At 40.3% G+C, this 19,164-nt stretch overlaps 1 protein-coding gene across 3 annotated transcripts in view; it reads left to right on the top strand.

Annotated features, from left to right (window-relative positions):
• The window catches only part of RPTOR (regulatory associated protein of MTOR complex 1), a 538,471-nt gene that overhangs the window by 45,962 nt on the left and 473,345 nt on the right, over positions 1-19,164 (top strand). For all 3 annotated transcript variants that reach the window (XM_060251925.1, XM_060251924.1, XM_060251923.1), the window contains exon 2: positions 12,085-12,187. In XM_060251925.1, coding sequence (XP_060107908.1) covers positions 12,085-12,187 — 103 coding nt within the window. The remainder of the gene's footprint in view (positions 1-12,084; positions 12,188-19,164) is intronic.

Genomic DNA, 19,164 nt, shown 5'->3' with positions numbered 1-19,164 from the left:
CACTGTGGAGAAAGGCAAGGTATAAATGAAGTAAATAATAAATATAGCTGAAGATGGGGGGCAGAGAAAAAAACGGTAGGCTAGTTTGTGAGTGGGAAGGAAAGAAGGAAGGAAGTAGAGAAAGGTGAGTATATGGGGGTTGCTAGGTAGAGGGAAAGAGGAATAGCATGGGAAAGGTGATACAGGAGAAAATGAAGTGTCCCTTGAAGTTCTCACTGTATAACTGGGTTCGGACTGGTGACTAGCACTGTGTAAATGGACCACAGTTTCCCATTGTTTCCCATAAACTGACAGATGTAGGGATGGATAGAAAACTGAAGACTGGGAGACAAATAAAAGTAGGCTGGCTGATGGGTGGAAAGGAGAAAAGGAAGCAAAGAGGAGAGGCTATAGGGACTTCCAGGCAAGGTAACGAGGAAGTAGTGGGAGAGGGGGAAATTAGATGCCCCCCACATGTCCTTGTGGGTTCCTCTTTGTTTTTGTATATTTGACTCATCTAGAACTATGTGAAGAACAAGTAAATTTTAAGCTGGCTCTTACTAATCTTACAACATCCATTAGCACTACTCTTCACTAGATGTCATTGTGCTTAGGGCCCCATGGTTATTAATTTGTTCAGTCACCCGAGGCAGAAGTGTCACCTTTTCATCATTTTTTATTTGTTCACTTCTTTCTTAGTATCATGGGATAACTTTCTGGCATTCAGTGTGCAAGTGGCTCAGGAACTGAACTAGTTAGTGCAGAATTTAATAGAAGACTTGTAACAGTTAGTCCTGCTTTGTTCCAAGACACCTCTCACTGCCATTTCATAAATAAGATATATGTGCATTCCCTTAGGGCTAAACTTCTGTACATAACCTATTCACATTTATGTGTGTTACGACAGAATCAGACATGGTCCAATTTTCCTTTTTCTCTCTTGAGCAGTAAAACTTATAAAATACCTAGTAACTAAGGGCTTTTCAGTCATGTGGGAATCTATGTGAAATACTGATTGATGGAACCTCATCCGAAATTATGCTGCTTCCTTCTGCATGCTAGAAAGTATCAAATCCCTTGTTAACATGAAATGGGGAGGTGAATCTTACACAGCATCCACGATGGCAGTGTGTTTTGATCAGCCACTTGCCTTAGGATTCAGTCTGTGCACCAACTTGTGTTTTGCAGCAGAAGACTGGATGGGAGTAAGGGAGACAGTGGAAGCTTTAAAGTTTACCATGAAAACAGTTGGGATTTTCCCTACTTGGCCCCTCCCTCCAGTTCTTTCCTTGCAGAGTCTCTTTGCTGTGTGCTCCACTTTCTAGCTTTCTTTATAAATTATACATTGGTACAGCTTTAGTTTTACTGTAAGTTTTTTGCCTGCTGTTCTGAATTTTAATGAGCACCTCGGGGATGTAGAGATGCGGGTGGCTTTCATAGAATCATAGAGTTGGAAGGGACCTTGCTTTGGACAGCCTTGGGAATGCAGAATATTTTTTACATAAACATTTGTGGGAAGGTGTCCCCTCATATATGGGATCTGGAAAATAAGGGTGGTAGCCTTACAGCACCAAGAACAAAACAGTTTTGTGCTACCTCTCAATCCTATTAAGAAGTAATTGAGTTTCGAATATCATTCTTTTCTCATTGATATGTTAGAATATATGTTTTGATCAGATTTCTCCTTTGAATTAGCAGCCCTGGGCAATACTAGTAGGCAGTGAATCTGGTTGTCAATTCTGAACTAGGTCCTGAAGATGTTTCTTAATTATATAATAAAATATAATAACTTTTTGTCTTTATAATTAAATACTTTGTCAACTCAGAAGAAAAGTCTGAGTTGAAAGTCAAAATAAAGCATACAGTGGGAGTCTTGTACTTAATTTGTATGTCAGCATAACCAAAACAGATTTTATATTTTAAAATATGTTTTTTTTTTCAGGTAAAAGTATTTGCATGGTCACCTTCGTTTGTGAATTTTGATTTCAGACTTTAATAGAAAACACTTGTATTTTGTTTAGTTTTATTTAGCTTGAGTATCAGAACTTTGAACAGAGATTCAAAAGTCCTAAATCTCTTGACCTACTTACTTGCATTGGCTTCAGTCTCCCTCACATGCTAATGGAGAATATGTGTTTGAAAGTATGGGGACTATTACCTGTCAGTTGGATCTGTGTCAATCCTGGCAATAGCTGGTCAAGATAATTCATTTATTGAGAACAATTGTACTTAGCCTTTTTATTAAATAAATGTGCCTGAGACAGCTTACAATTTTTTTTTAAAAAAACCTACATTCACAAAACAAAATGGCAATCAATATCAAATATCAATTAAAAACAGTGTTGCAAATAAAGAGAGTACAATTGAATAGGTAGGAGTACCACAGCAGCAATATGACAAAAACTCTCAGATGCCTCAAAATTCCTAAAGATTTCTGGAATGCCTTTCAAAATAGGGGAGGAAATAACTTCTGAAGAAATGAGGTCAGATGACTATCCAGTTTTGCTTATGGGGGAATGACTGAGATTATCCACTATCTGATTTTAAAAGACCACATTTTAGGTTCTATGGCCAGCTGCTACCTTGCCTTCAGCTACCTTATATTGTCACTTAGTCAGCAGCTGTCCTCCAGTTCTAAATGTACTTGAAATGCCCTTATATATCCCTGCCAGTCTAGTTTTATCTGGGATGATGAATTTGATGGATAATCTTCCCTTTTAGGCGGATTTGTTCTCTGTAACATGAAACATAGACATGACTACAGGACTTGATGTGGTCCCATTGGGTCCTGGCAGGAGTAGAGGATATGGAATGATGGACTGCTTGGAATGCTTCCTTTAGGCATCTGCAGGATTCTATTCTGTCCCATGCCCTAAGTTTTCAGCAGAATCATATGGAGGTACGGAATGCAATTCCAATGGTATGCTGAAGCCATCCAGATTAGTTTTGGTTTGTGCCCAGTGTGTTATTGTGGGTAGAAATGGGTGCAGTTGTGATGACTGGAGCTGATCCAAACATTGCAGTTGAAGGAAAGGGAAATCAGCTGGCTTTGGGTTATATGCCAGGGTCAGTGAGGCAAGCTGAATGCTACCATTGGGTTGTATGTATGTTGTACACTCCAGGTTTACAATCTTTATTTGGAGTGGGAGTACAAATCACAAACCAGAGTTTGCCGGTTCAGACGTAATGATGGGCTGGCTTGCATTAAATCAAAAGTGGGTAATTGTGTGAGTTGTCAAGGGGAAAGTAGTCTCTGAGGACATGGCTCATTCATTGAGTGCCAAATTATGGTTTGCCATTAATGTCTGAATAATACCTATATGAGATGGTTGATCATTTCCTGTATGCACACATGAACTAGATTTGATGTTCACCAATGCACCATTATACATTAGCACTTGGCATTTATTTCTCTGAGAAATGTAGTTGCGCTGGGAAAAAAAGTGAGGTCAGTTTGAGTTCTATTAAACTCCTACAGAGTTCCTTGGGAAAGGTGGTATGCTGTTTGCAAAGATGTTGTATTCCCCATGGGGTCTTTGCAATATATAGGGCTGTTCTTTCTCACATCACCATGTACTATGACATCTGTGAAAATTACTCATCTGAAGAGTAGATATGACACACAACATGTCCTTCAAAGTATAGAGAACTGTTAATAAATAAAATGTGCTTTATGGAGGCCTTGACAAATTTCCTTTGCATCTAGCAGCCAGTTCCAAAATTGAAGCACCGGACTCATTTTTCATCCTTCACTTTTTTCTGCTGTAATGACTACATTTTCTTATTATTTCTACTATTGAACCTAATCCTAAACCTTTTTCACAGGTTCTTATAATTATTAATGCTATTATAAAAATGTTGCTAATAAATAAAAGGGTAATCTAGATTGTTATGACCTCAAAAAGCTAACTTCTGATCCTTTTTGAAATAACTGCAGAACTGTTAAAATATCAGACCAGCCCCAAGGGTTAACTTTGAAGTGTCTCAGTGAAACCATTATATCCACCTTGCCCAATCAGTTAGGATGCGGGAATGGACCTTTCTGAAACTAGTTCAGTTCTTCTCTTATTGGGGCAGGGAGGGGGTGGGAGTGAATGAGAGATGTTGGGAGCAACGGCAGTCAATCTAAGATTATTCATTTATCGTATCGCAGAGTTACGGAACCAAGTCGCTACAATGGATATACAGACCAATTGGGCAATCCCCCTAAATACTAATATCTACATTTTCAATGTACTCAGTTAAAGCTGGGGAGTGTTTAAAGAGCTCTGTCACATCTCTCTGGAAAGCCTGATGTTCACATTCCTGTGACTGCTGGAAAATAGTTTTGTGGGCTGCACCACAACCTTATTCGGGTCCTGGTATTTTGCCCCATTTAACAGGTCTGCATAGCTGACCAAAGGTATTGTTAGCTGTCTTCCATACTTTACCAGTCCTGTAGGCCTCTCATTGGTGGTTATCAGGTTATGGATATTGGGTGGAACTGATTGCGTCCATGTTCACAACCATTTGTTCCCTAGACTGAAATTTTGTGATTGCAGAATTTGTGCATATCTTATTGCTGAGTGTCAGGATCTTCGTCTGGATAGACCCATACCAGCCATGTCTTTGGGGATAGGCGACTCTCTGTTTTCAGTTATTTCTTTATATTAACGAAGAAGAGCATGTTGTCTTTGGAAATGCTGGAGAGCGATGTGGCACAATGTGGGTAGCCAAGAGGTCAGAGTGGGTTTAATATATCCACTGATGGTTCTTATTATTGCATTGAGTTTGACATCAAGTTTGTGGTCATGTTGGCTCTTGAGCCACACTTAAGCAGCATATTTGCAGTACTATACATCAACCTCAAAACTGAGCATCTTAGTGTTGTAGCAGATGTACCCCAAGTTGTACTACATGATTTTTGGAGAATGTTGTTTTGCATGCATATTTTTTGCTGCTACATTAGTAAGTTGGTGTTTATAGCTCAAAGTCCTGTCCAGGGTAATGACAAGATGCTTAGGTGTATGGTTATGTGTAAGTTGGGTGCCATTAAGGTAGACATTCAGATCATGGTTGGCAAGATTGTTCTGATAGAAACAGGAGCATTTTGTTTTCCCTGGACTTGAGATAAGTCACTATTTATGGTAATCGTCTCCTTGGAAGCCAGATTTTGAGGTGCCTAGTCAGTATTTTCTCAGTCCTTTCAACTGATTTGTGTCCTACTGAAATCACCATAAACAAACTTCCTGGATATAATGCTAGATTATGATGATCAGAGATGTATAGATTGAAAAGAACTGGAGTGAAGCCTGACCCCTGGGGTAGACTGTTATTCGGTTTCTTCTGCTTGCTGATTGACTGACCCATAATTACTTGGAAAGTTCTATCACTCAGTATGTTATTTAGAAGTTGAAATAATGTTCTGCATGGGAAGACTTGTAAAAACCTGAACAGCAGACCATCCCTCCAGACTGTGTCATAAGTGGCAGTCAGAACGATGAAAACTGCTGATGTCTTAAGACACTTCTGATACCCTTCCTCAATGAAAGTTAAGCTGAGAACCTGGTCTTCACAGCTCTGACGAGGTCTAAATCCTTCTTGCTTGTATAGGAGTATGCTCATTAATTCTGTCATTGATTCTGTTCAGGATTAACTTCTCAAGGAATTTATAACAGGAGCTCAGAAGGGAAATAGATCTGTAGCTTTCTGCCAGAGGTTTTGGTTTTCCAGATTTCAGAACAGCAACTATCTTTGCTTTCTTGAATTCCCCTGGGAGTCTTCCTGTTCTCATGATGTTGGTTGGAAACTTTGTGAGCCATTTCTTAGTGAATGTGTTGCTGTTGATCAGGTGCTCATTATGGATGCAGTGAAAGCAGGGTTTGCACTTTAAAACCCCTTGTCCCTTAGATTGATAGCTATTCCTCCTGATAGTTCTTGCCAAGCTAAGAGAAAACCAGTTTGCATTTGTAAAACATATTTTTTTCATGTTTGTACCACCTCTCTCCCCGTGGCAACCCAAAGTTTCTTGTGCTGTTGTCCTGTCCTCCATTTTATCCTTACAACAATACTGTGAGGTTGGTTAAATTAAGACTCACCCATGGCAGAGTGTGGTCAAGCGTGGATCTCCCAGATCCTTGTCCAGCATTGTAACCACTGCACCAGAATCTCTCCAGTTTCATAGCATTTTCCCCCAGTGGTTCCCAAATTTCCCAATTATCCAAAAATTACTTGATTGAAAAACTGAATGCTGTTCAATTTATGAGTGATACCTTATCTATAAAAACATCTTACTTGTTTTTTTTCTCATATTTTTTTAGTGCTCCCTAAAATTTGTGTTGGAACAACTGAAAATAAAATCCTCACCCTTTCATGCTATATATTTTGAGAGTAAAATTTTAAAAAGGATTTCACACATTTTAAAGAAAAATATTTCATAGGCATATTTTTCACTCCTCCCCATACTTTCCCAATCTTTCCATTAAAAATCTCAGGGGAAGAGGGAACCCCCCCTCCAAATCTCCCCAGTTTTTCTGTGTTTTTTCCCCCAGTCCTTCACGTCTCTAGGAAGAAGATACTTTTGGAGATATCAGTATTGATGATATTAGCAGTATATATATTTTAAGAAGTTGGAAGAATCTGAGGAAAAAAAATGAATGCATTAATAGGGGAGGGAGATGAGCACCTTAAAAAAGAGAGGTAATTAAAAAAAAGGTTAGACAAAGTATACAGGGCAAGATCAATTTTTCGAAACTGCTGAAATGGATGTACTGTCAGGCTTACTGAGAGAAGGCAGCAAAAAAAATGGAAAGAACTATGGTCACCCTTTTATTCATGGGTTGAAAACTATAAGAAATATGCTATTAAGTATATAATTGTTAACTGAGTATATAAGTGTTGTGGATAGATTTCAGGGTTTATTAAACACAAGATGGAGAATGTTATTGGATATGAATAGTAATAGGAGAAATAATATTCTTGATTTAATTGTATTTCATGTTTAGACAGGTCCCAGGCCATATAGGGCTTTAAAGGTTATCCTTGAAACGAATCTGGAATGCCACAGGCAACCAGTGTAATGTTTCCAGCGCAGTTGGATGTGCTCCCGAACAGGTAACTCCAACAACAACCTGGCTGTTGCATTTTGCAACAGTTGCAGCCTCTGGAGTTGAGTCAAGGGCAGCCCCATATAGAGGGTGCTACAGTAGTCTATTCTTGAGGTGACCGTCGCATGGATCACTATTGCCAAGTCATTACGCTCCAGGTATGAAACCGACTGCCTTATCCGCCTAAGATGAAAAAATGCAGTTTTGGCAGTGGCTGCTACCTGGGCCTCCATTGTTAATGAAAGCTCCAGGAGTACCCCTAAGCTCTTAACCCTCAATGCTGGCACCAGTGGTGTCCCATCAAAGGTTGGCAAAGGGATCTCTCTACCCAGGCCACCACAACTAAGGCATGTTCTGTTTTTGCTGAATTAAATTTCAGTCGACTCTGCCTGAGCCATTTCACTATGGCTTGCAGTGCCAGGTCCAGATTTTCTGGGGCACAACCGGACTGGCCTCCCCATCAATAGATAGAGCTGGGTGTCATCTGCATACTGGTGGCAACCCAGCCCATATCTTCGGACAATCTGGGCAAGGAGGCACATATAGATGTTAAACAACATCGGGGAGAGAACCACCCCCCGAGGCTCCCCACATACAAGTGGGTGTCTCTGGGATGATTGCTCCCCTATTGCCACCCTTTGTCCCCAACCTTGGGGAAAAGAGGTAAGCCATTGAAGGGCAGGCCCCTGAATCCCCACGTCGGTGAGGTGGCGGGACAGTAGCTGATGGTCAACTGTGTCAAATGCAGCTGACAGTTCTAACAGCAGCACTGCCGAGCTGCCCCGATCCAGATGTCTCAAAAGATCATCCATGATGGCGACCAGTACCGTCTTTGCTGACAGTGAATCCACATAAATGTGCAGTATAGATGTGGTATAGGCAGGTTCTTAGGATTAAAATTGTAGTCCCGAACCTGGTTCTGAGAAGACACAATATGCTTAGAACTAAGTTCCCTTGATTTGTGATCAGTATGTATGGTGAAACTGTAGTTTATAGTTCTTTTGCAATAGATGTCCTTTATTTTAAGAGTAGGAGATTACGATTGGACATGTATAAGAGAACACCTTTCAGGCTGCTTTTGTATTGTTGGGTTTCTGAGTGGTCACTTAAGGCAAGGCTTGCTGTGTTGCATTATTGATTTACAAACCTTGAATAATGAGTTTCCATTATTTTTTAATAAAGCATTTCAGTTGGACTCTGCCTAATCCATGGTATTTGGCAGAGGTCCACTGGCAATCAGTCTTCCATAGAGCTGCACTTAAGGGCTTTAAAATATGAGCTTCAGGAATGTAAGACATATGAGCAGCCCTGTGTGTCTTCAGAAAAAGATGCGATCAACTCATGGAGGATGAAGACACCTTTTTATATTTGTTGTACATCAAAAGCCTGAAAGAGAAGAAACAATCCATTTCTAGTTTTTCAGCTGGAAAGAGTTTTTTACAATTGGAAGGGTCTTTTTTTCTTACTTTCCTAGAAGTGATTATTTGCCATAGGCAAATGAATATCCACATGCCTTGTTCATGGCAACATGAGAATATATTTAATAGTTTTTTTTTCCTGGGGAGAGGTAGATTGTAAAGGGTTATCATCATTTCCCTTGCTAATCAGTTTTAACAGGTTGTTCAATAGGCTGGTATACAACAAATAGCAGAATTGAGCTTCAGATTTTGGCTGCATATGCATAAACACAAAAATCGCTGCACTGGTTTTTGCCATTTGTGAATGGGAACCCATATGTTTTCCTGCTTAATGGTGGAACTCCACTGATGATAAATTTCCTTTCATTTCCAGCATTGTCTGCAGAACAACAACAGAAAGCTACATCAAATGGCCATGTGTGCTTCACTACAGTGTTACCCAGTGTTAGGGTATTGCTTTCTGCAAACCCAAGTGAATACCCAGGTTTGCAAAAAAATATGACAGTTAAAAAAAAATAATAGAATGGGACAAAGAAAGCCCCACCCAACAACCATATCTGTGTAGGTGTAGACATTGCAAACTACCTTCTCTGGAGTTCTCTGACACCTGAGATATCACCCACCATTTTGGCTTCCCAAGGCAACCCAGGACAATAATCCAGAGGCCAGTGTTTTGTATGCAGTTTGCTGGGAAATCTGGACAAAGTCTACTGCCCTCTCCCAAGTATCAGCAAGACAACTGATGTCTGAGGGGAACTAACCCCTTCTCTAGAGTTTCCAGCACACTGTACACCAGGCAGTGGCTTCAGCTTTGTTTGGGATGGGGGGAAAGAGAAGTTAAATAGGGCAAATGCTGGGGGACTGGTTTGGTGGGAAATATGATATTTATGTCCCTATGGTGGAACTGCAGGCCCTGTTCCACCCTACTCTCAACACCTGGAGAGGTTTCCTCCCCTTCTCGGGTAACCATTGCCACCACCTGAACTTCATAAGGAATGTCCACTGGAAGGGTCAGGACTCCCAGCTTCCCTTCCAAGTTCTGAGGCCTTGCTTCTGCATCTCCTGCTGCTCAGGATATGGTTACCATGGGGACCATTTACTGCCTTGTGCATCCTTGGAGGAATAGCCACTTACCAACTGACTGCCTTCCCCCTGGCACTCCTTTTAAAATAACATGTCCAAAATGGTGGATGTCTGTGTGATACAAAGAACCACTATCAGCATCAAACGTTATAAAGTATTTAATTGTAATTCACTTTCTATCAATTATGCCAAATCTAAAGTAGTTGTCTTTTCAAATTGCTGGCGCCCACAGAGATGGTTTATTGGCAACTCAACAATTGAGCAAAAATTTTTTTTTAAATACTTGGGGATCACTTTTAATCACAAGTTAAGCTGGGTTTCACATCGTAACAACACCGTCAACTTGGCTAAATGTTCAGCTGCTCAAATTAAACAGTTTTTCTTTGCAAGGGGCAACCAATTAGTTCCAGCAGCAATTAAAGTGTTTAAAGCCAAAACGCTTGCCCAAATTCTCCATGGTATCCCTATATGGATCTCAGCTTTTACCAGGAAAGTGGAGGGCATTCAAGCCTCATTCTTTAGACAAATTCTTGGTTTGCCAAAATGTGTGTCCTACTTTGCTCTCTGCTCTGAAGTGGGTCAGTCTTTGGTGGAGACAAAAGCCTGGATTGCAGTGTTTAAATTCTGGCTCAAAATTCACTTTAGAACAGATCCTAACAGCCTTCTTGATTGTATGAAAAGAGACCCATATATTTCATCCTGGACAGCAGTGCTTCTGTCCAAACTCAATCAATTGGGGTTAGAGGTAGATGATTTTTCTACCTCTGATGAGTCATATATCTTCAGATGTATTAAACTGAGACTGTGGGAATCGGAGGAAACGAAATTACGGCCAACTGACCCTTATATTTGCTCTCCAGCTTCCTTAGGTCTCTATGCTTTCTGTAGCAAAATGCCCAATTATCTATCAGACTTAACCATTCCAAGTCATCGCAGGGCATTTATGTTGGCTAGACTAAATGCGTTTCCCTCCAAAGTTTTACAAGGGAGATATCAGCGAGTCCCTTTAGCCGACAGACTTTGCTCCTGTGGAGCGAATACTCCTGACTCAATCCAGCATATATTGCTTGATTATTCTTTTTACCACAACCTCCGTAAAGATTTATTTGGCAAGCTTTCTTTCCCCCCAGATTTGTCTATTCTGCCACCCTGTTATTATTTATTGAGTGATACTGAGGGGGTGGTTAGTGAGGCTGTGGCAAAATTTCTGGCTGACCTCCTTAAATTTAATTCTGACCATGTTTGAATGCATCTGTAAGCTCGGTTTCATTTTGATTTTATCTCCAATGTTTAAATTTTTATATTCTGTGTATTTTTATTTGAATCTATTATGCCATTAAAGGTTTGGTATGGTATGATATGGTATAACGTATTTATTAAAAAGAAAATGTTCACTAGTATACTTTTAGCACAGCACTAGATTGAGCAAGGGATTCAAAAGAAATGGGTAAAACTCAAATCCTCTGTTCCTCTATACATATCCGATCAGATGTTAAAATATAGAACAGGCTTCTTAGCTTAGGATGTTATAGATCTCTACAGAGTTCGCAAAACCTTGCAGCTTCCTTGAGCTTTTCAGGCCAGCACATGGTTAATGGCCACATCCTCCAGAACTCAGTTAAGAGCCCTCTTTACTCTGATGGACTCAGCACCAAAGAATCATTCCTCCTTGATCCCCTGAGTTTTATCACCTCTTTTTTTCCCACTTGCTGACCAGGTTAGGCCAGGTCAAAGACACTTTTCCTGGAGATTTCTAGTTTTTTCCTTCCTGGGGTCTAACTAGTATTTAATTCCTCCAAATCTCTGTTCTCTGCTTGGTATGGGGGAGCTTGACCATCCTATTGTCTAGATCTATTAGCATTTGTATGAAGGTGGGCTGAGGTAAGCCTGGGAAAAAAATTGAATTGACTTCCCCCCTTCCTGCCTGCCTAAAGAAAGAGAAAAAAGCCTTTTAAAACTCAGAGTGAAGGCTTTGCACATTTCAAATCTACAAAGAAAAATAATGCATTTCCTCACATATCTCAACAAGGGGAGCAGAAGGGAGAGGGGAAGGACCAAGTGGTAGGTGTGAAGTAGAGTCAAAGGGGAACAAACAGGTAGGAGATGGGAAGAGGACAAAAAGAAGTAAAGGGCCCCCCTTTTGTATTTATTATCTAAGAGAGCTTATTATATATGAAGTTGCCTAGTGGTTTCACATCCAGATAACAGGCTTATTAGACCCATACTCAGAATATAGACATGGAACTGTTCAGAAATAATACAATTGTTTCTTGTTGTCTAGAATAAGGATCTATAGACAGACCTGTTTTGTTAGGAGGATAAGTAATATACCTGTCCTGCAGATAATCAGAACCATTGTATTAATGAGACAGTTCTACATGTTCAGATTGTAAAGGACTCTCAGTTGCAGTTTCTGTTTAATCATTTGTGATTATTTGGATACATGCACACAAGCCTTTTGAACAGTTATGGTACATTATTGTTTTAAAATGCCTAAACCATTTCCTTCTCTTTTCCAGATGAAGACAGTTAGCGTTGCCTTAGTACTGTGCCTAAATGTTGGTGTTGACCCTCCTGATGTGGTGAAGACGACTCCTTGTGCTCGCCTTGAGTGCTGGATAGGTAAGTCTGTTTAAATATTATTTTCTTTAAACTGTTATCTTGTCCTGTCTTGAGATTCTAAGTGAGGTAATCTTAACACAAATAAAAAATAAAGTGCTTTGAACTGTCACATTAATTGCCCTGTTTTTTTTCTGGGTTAATTTACCTCTCTGAAATGCAGTTCAAAGGGAACAGGTATGTGCTCAGGTTCTGGTGAATCCTGTGAGTCAGGGAGTTCTGTAGTTGTGGAGCAAGCAGTGAGGATGGATCCCACATAGATTTCCATGGGTGTAGGATGAGGTGTGATTTTTGCCAGTTCCCTGCTCAAACTGCAGCAGGCATCCCCTCCGAATGCTGCTCCTGGGGATAGGGCCCCAAGGAATAGCTTGGCTGTGAGAATTGAGTGTTTCCCATGGGAGGTGAAAAGTGCCCCCCCCCGTCCACACCTGTGGGATCCAAATAATCAAGAATACTTCTGTTCATGCCCCTTGTTGAAAGTATGTAAGCAGAAGAGAGCTTTAAGTTGATTTGGTGGTTTACAGGGGAAGAAGAGATGGTGTTTTAGTCCAATAGACCTCCCAAGCAATTTTGGGTCTGTTTTGAAAATCTTTTGTTGAGAATAAACAAGCTCGAATGTACATTTGTCCCTTCATGGTATGTTGCCTGGGCTACCGCCATGGGGGATATCATCTGCCAATATGTGGTTTGCATACAATTAGCCAGTATAAATGATCTTCTAATAGAAGTCTCATACAGTTACCTTGCTGTATGCTGGTTTTCCCTTTAATTACTATGAAAACCTCAACAAGGGCCCTTAGATTTTCCATAAGATTTTAATTCATTGGTAAGTAAACTCATTTTACTGTATAGTGAAATAAATGTCCTGTATATTTACTTTATGTGGTATGGGCAGATATTTTACTATGTAGTCATGTAGACTTCAGGTAGCTGGGGTCATGGGCAGTAATTTCCCTTACTGGAGAGCTGTCAATAAAATTATCTTCTAACAAGTGTTACCATTTTATTTATTTATTTAGCAGTCCCTGTGTTTGTGCTGCCTCTGATAATTGTGCTTTTTTGTTGCTTTAACTGAACATGGTATTCTTTCTTTTTTCTGAAAACAAATTGGTCCTAATGAACGTTGATGGGTTAGGTTCTTTGTGTAAAATCCTAAAATCAAAGACAGTTTCATAACTGTATGCAAATATTTGCAATACAGTTGTATTGTATATGTATGCAAATATTGCAATATTTGCAATATTTGCCACATGCAAATATTTCATAAAAACCTGCAGCAGTTTTTTTTAAAACTAATTATTCAGTTTAGTTCTGGTATCATAAAAGCATGGAATACTTTTTCAGCATTTGTAGCTGGATGGAAATGAATTATGGTCATTGTTATCTATTCAGCTTGGTAACAAAGAAAACCTTTCCTAGGACTGCTATATTCCAAATGGAATTTTGTTTACTGTATCACTCTACTCAGTGTGAAACCAATTCCCTTCCATTCCCACTTAGGCATTTTCCAGTGTAAGATGTTTTTATGCATTATGAAATTGGTTCAGGAAATCTCCTGTGTGTGTTCTGCTGCTTTAATAAGGGCAAATACTCAAATAGGCTAATGACATCTAAGAAATACTGCAAATGAGGTGGGAAAATAAATGTAAGGGGCTGCCTTGCTTGAGTGTTTTCTTGCAGGTTTCTTTTGGGATTTTTTCCCTAAAAAACTGCTGCAACATTGGATTTAGTACAGTTGCTAAGAAGGTAGTAGATTTAAAAATGACTTGGGCATTTACTGTAGAGCTGTTAATAGAGTCTCACAGTTTTATGCATGCATATTAAATCGTATAAAGATAACTATGGATTTCTCCTTGCTGTTCAGAGTATTAGACTCCCAGAACCACAAACAAGGGTTGCAACAGTGAGCAGTGGAACAATGCTAGTATTTGGAGTGTTTTCAACAAACATTAAACTGAAAATTAGTGCAATGAATATAGTGTAGTATTTCTCCTATTGAGTAGCATGATTGGATTCCTAAGGGATGGAAGGTGAGCACTGTATCTTGGAAGTCACCACTTTTCAGTCTGCAGTATTAGTGTCCCCAGTTTTACTGGTTAATGGGAAGGAAGTAGGGAGATATAAAATACTTCCTTCTCCTGGTATCTTTGTGTGTAGATCAGAACTTTCCAGTGCTTGCTCAGTCTGCTGTGTAAGTAGCGGAGAACTGGGTAGTTATTATTGGTTTCTCCATTAAAAAATTTCCAGTGACAAGGAGTGCTGTTGTATATTGTACTGACCAAAGTAGCAGATGGCTAGGAAAGAAAGAATTTGGAAGGTCTTGAGAAAATGCAATTGTTAGAAGAGGCAACACTTTGCACTTATTCTACATTCTCAGCACCTCAAGCCAGTGAAAGATGTGATGCTGCTTCATTTCACTCAATAGAGTAGATCACTGACCCAGCAACCTTGGATGAAAACAGACAAATAACCACTAAAGGAAACAGCCACCCAAACTCTGTGCAATACTCAGCCACCAGGTCCCTTCCTCTGGCACAGGTGATTTGGGAGAGGATCAGATCCAAAGTGGTGAGACTGCTGATAAAACTCTTCCTGTGCTGTGAGCTCTCCAAACGAAAGCAAGACCATGTGGCAAGATGAGAGCAATGGACTGGAGCTTCCTTTGTGTCTGCAAAAGCAGCAATGAAGCACAAGGCAGGGGTTTTAAATAGAGGCGAAGCACTTCCTACCCCAGTCTGCCTCTCAAGTCCTGCCTCTGCTGGACATTATCCTTGCACAGGGCCGGCTTTCCCACTAGGCAAACTAGGCAAATTGGGCTCCCCCCCTTCTGGTACCCCAGACCAATCCCTAATTCCCCTCTGCAGCCCAAGGGTGCACTCAGAGGAGTGATGCCAGCCTCTTACCAATTCAACACAGGCATCTCAGTAAAGTGTTCTCTTAAAGAGCGCAAGACGATACTTCACTCCCCATCCCTTCTGGAAGGGATTCTGTCTTAAGAGAATGCTTTACTGAAATGTCCGCAGTGAAGCGGGTAAGGGGGAGGCTGTCATCACTCCTCTGAGCATGCCGGGGGGTGGGGGCTGTAGTGCGGTGCTGTGTTGCGGTGCCACAAATAAGAGAAGAGGGGAGGGAGCAGGAGGGGGCACAGCACTTGCAGGTAGGAAGAGGGGAGGGGAGGTGGGGCACTGTGCAGTAAGGCAGCACCACGGAAAAGGCATGGCAAGTCTGCCTGGGGCGCCGTGCACCCTAGGGCCGGCCCTGTCCCTGCGCAGCTGACAATTGGCCAGTTGCATGAAGGGTACATGAGCTCCATCCCTGCAACTTCTGAAGAATGCTGGGGGAAATACATGAAGTCTTTCTCCATCCTGGATTCCAGCCCTATGGCTGTAAAACAGCCACATGGTAATTGATATGTGATTATTATTTCCAAAAGACATTAAATAGCTTTAGACTTGGAGTTGTTAGGCAACACATACTGATAGAGTTCTGTGACTGAAACTCATTATGTATTATTTTGTCTTCAAATCAGTAATGAGAATGTAAGTGCTGTTAGAGTATTTTGCACGCAGCAGAAGAGCTGAAGGAGAGAGACAGGCAAAACACAGGAATTAATAGACAAGAGAAACAGCTGTATTCAATGGTAGATATATTTACCAGGATAGTATCCAATATTCAGAGTCGTTGCCAGGCCAAGGTCATACACAGTAAACAGTAGACACTTCAGTAGATAACAGTATACAGCAGTAAGTATACACAGCACGATCCAAGCACAGTAGCCTAGGATCCAACACCAGCAGTGTTCGCTGCCACCCAGACAGTGGGCCTCACAGTACCCACAATCCTTACAGGCAGACTGAGCAGGCTCACTGAGCTTCCCTAAGTACACGTACCAATCATGCAAGGTTGCATCAGCTCTGTGAGTCAGCACAAAGCCTATTTACAGGTGAGGTCATCCCACCTTACCTCAGTAACAGGTAACAGCTGGACCATGATGCAGCATGACTCAGCATGACATTGCAGAAACAACATTACTATTACTAAGATGGAGTCAGTCAGCCATTTTAGGACTGAGTTCCAACAAGTGCAATATGGATTGTGGCCCAAGTAGATTCCCACATGCACATGATTATAGAGAAAAAAAATGTAAAGAGTATAATTAAAAGACTATGAAACAAAAGTGGTACACTCAGTGATTATTTCTGTGTAAAACTTAAATATAGCAATCAGTTACTTTTATTGACAACTGGTCACAATGTGCTTATTTTGGTTATGTTTGAGTTTTAAATACAAATTTCAACCTTTTCTTTCATATCATGGTGTTTTGCAAGGTAGCTAGTTCACACATACTAGGCAGCCTTACGCAAACCATTTCTGTTATAGTCCCCATCTAAAATAACTTGACAAGGCACTGTGATATAAGGAGCTGGGAGATGTTAGGCAAATCCCCTTTCAGCCACGAAGTTTGTTCCATGAACTGTAGCCAGTTGCTTTGTCTTTCTTTCTGCCAGCCCAACATAGCTATTATACAACTATGTATGCTGCCCTGAGCTCTTTGGAGACAGAGGTAAAAACCCAATCTTGGATTCTGCACATGTGCAACCCTTCCTTATTTCCCTGTTGCTGCTGTACATTTTTAAAGTTTAGTTCTTATGTACTTTCCCCCCAGGGCCAGTTTTGCTTCCCCAGGCCACCCATGGTGGAATGTCAGAGGCTTGTCATCACTGCAGTATATTTAGGTTGGTGTTTGACATTCCCTGATTTTATTCCTACTACAATGTGATACTTATTATTTATTTATATTTATAATCCTCCTTTCTTGCTGATATTCCAGGTGGATAGCAGTACATAACACAAACACATAGAATAGAACAACCAGTGAACAACACAACAGGACTAGGATCACAGAATTAAAGAACAATATGAACAACAAACTATCTAAGGCAGGTATACAATAAAAATACAGAAAGTGGATTACAGGGTATAGATAATGCAGTAAAAGCAGGTGATTCTTCCAATAATCATTGTAGTGGACTATTCCCTTATTAAGGTGCTCTTCTAGGGTGTTCATTCTGTTACAGTTTTAATATCTTTTTAAAAATGCCCTCTTGGGCATTATGGTTTTGTGCATTCTGTAGAATGACAGTCTTTCTGGACTTCTCAAGCAGGCTGCTTCATAAGGTGGGAACCACCACCACCCATCTTACCCATTTGCAGGGTGACACCATTAGAAAGGCCTCTGTGTCTTTACCTTTATGCAGACACATGATTTAAAATGCAGTATTTTAATAGCCTCTGGGTGATCTTTTAAAACATTAATTTCCTTTTGCTTTTCTTTATATATCTCTGAGACTAATAATGGAACAAGGATGCAATTATGTTGTGAATGATGTGAAGAATAGGTGTACATATATTTTGTAATTTGTGCTGAATGAGTTGTAAAGTGCTATAGCACCCATCTTTTAGGAAGCTAGAGTTGCTAGACATGCAGCTGTCACTCCAGGTAATAAACAGTATTTCTATATTTTCTCTCCCCTTTTAAAGAGAAATGATACCTGCCATTCATTTTAGTTTTACTTTAAGAATTAAGTGTCACAATAAGAATGTAGAAAATGTCATTAAGAAAGATATATACCTTATAATATGTGAAGAAAAAAAATGTCTATTCAACAGTGATATAAAGCAGTTGAATACTGAACAGAAGCATGGTAATTGGAATAAAATCTATTTCTTTATACATCCTCTAATTGAAGCTATGCATCAAAGCAAGCCTGGCAATATGGCAAGGGTTTAAGACCTCTAGAAATAGGTTAACGGTAAAGTAATGCTGAAATCTGCCTCTTTTTTCCTTTGTCTCAAACATGACCAAAATATTATCATAGCTAGGTGAAAGAGTTCATAATAAGGAAGGGGGGGGGGCAGAACAGTAGATGCTGTGTACTGTCTGGGAACCTTTATTCTCCCCTCTATTCTAAAAGTAATGTAACCATTTGGATATTACTGTGAACCTAGAGTTGTTGGGAGTCTAACTTGTTTCTGTTGTTGATGGTAATGATGTGTATCTAACAGATACCATACTTTTTTTTTGTCTGATACAGTGCAACTTCCACTTGGATTGTTTTCTTGGCATTCAGCTGCCTCAGTCCCCCAGCAGAAGGCAATGCCCCTGCCACTCCAACACAGCCTTCTCAGTTTTTTTTTAAAAAAACTTGGCAAATGACTATTATAATGATAAGGAGATAGAGACTTATTTTAAAGAAAATGAAAGCTGGAAATTTACAGTAGATGATACACATAGTGTTATAATGCTATATCAATATATCAATGTTATATTATTATATCACTATGAATAAGGTCCGTTGTGGGAATAAAGAGGCTCTGAACGAGTGCCCCAGCCTGGGCTAGCGAGGGGGGCTGGGGAGGGAAGGGAAAGATAGAGGGAGGCAAAGCATGTTTAGAAGACACCTGTTTTTTTTGGGGGGGGGGGTTGTAAAGAAAAAGTAGAATTCGCTATCTTTAATCCTTCTGTCATATTATAATCGTCCTCTATCTTTTGATTTGGTGGGCGATAACAAACTCCCATAGTTAAATTTCCTTTTGGGCCCTCTATTTCAACCCAAAGCATTTCTAGAAGGGAATCTAATTCTCTGACCTCAGTCTTACTGGACCGTATATTCTCTCTGACATACAGAGCCACCCCACCTTCAACCCTTCCCACCCTATCCTTCCGATATAACTTATAACCAGGAATCACAGTGTCCCACTGATTCTCCTCATTCCACCAAGTTTCTGAAATTCCCAAAATGTCTATGTTTTCTCCCAACACTAAACATTCCAATTCACCAATTTTACTTCGAACACTTCTAGCATTTGCATACAAACATCTATAATTTCCCAGGCAAGCTAGGCCCGCAACCTTCCTCCTGCCGCCTCGTGACATTGGCAGACAGTCCATACTGTTTGTCACCATCACAGTGGACAAC

Source organism: Heteronotia binoei, chromosome 13 (genome assembly GCF_032191835.1).
Source record: "Heteronotia binoei isolate CCM8104 ecotype False Entrance Well chromosome 13, APGP_CSIRO_Hbin_v1, whole genome shotgun sequence".
Lineage (NCBI taxonomy): Eukaryota > Metazoa > Chordata > Lepidosauria > Squamata > Gekkonidae > Heteronotia > Heteronotia binoei.
This window is presented reverse-complemented; position numbering and strand designations above follow the sequence as displayed.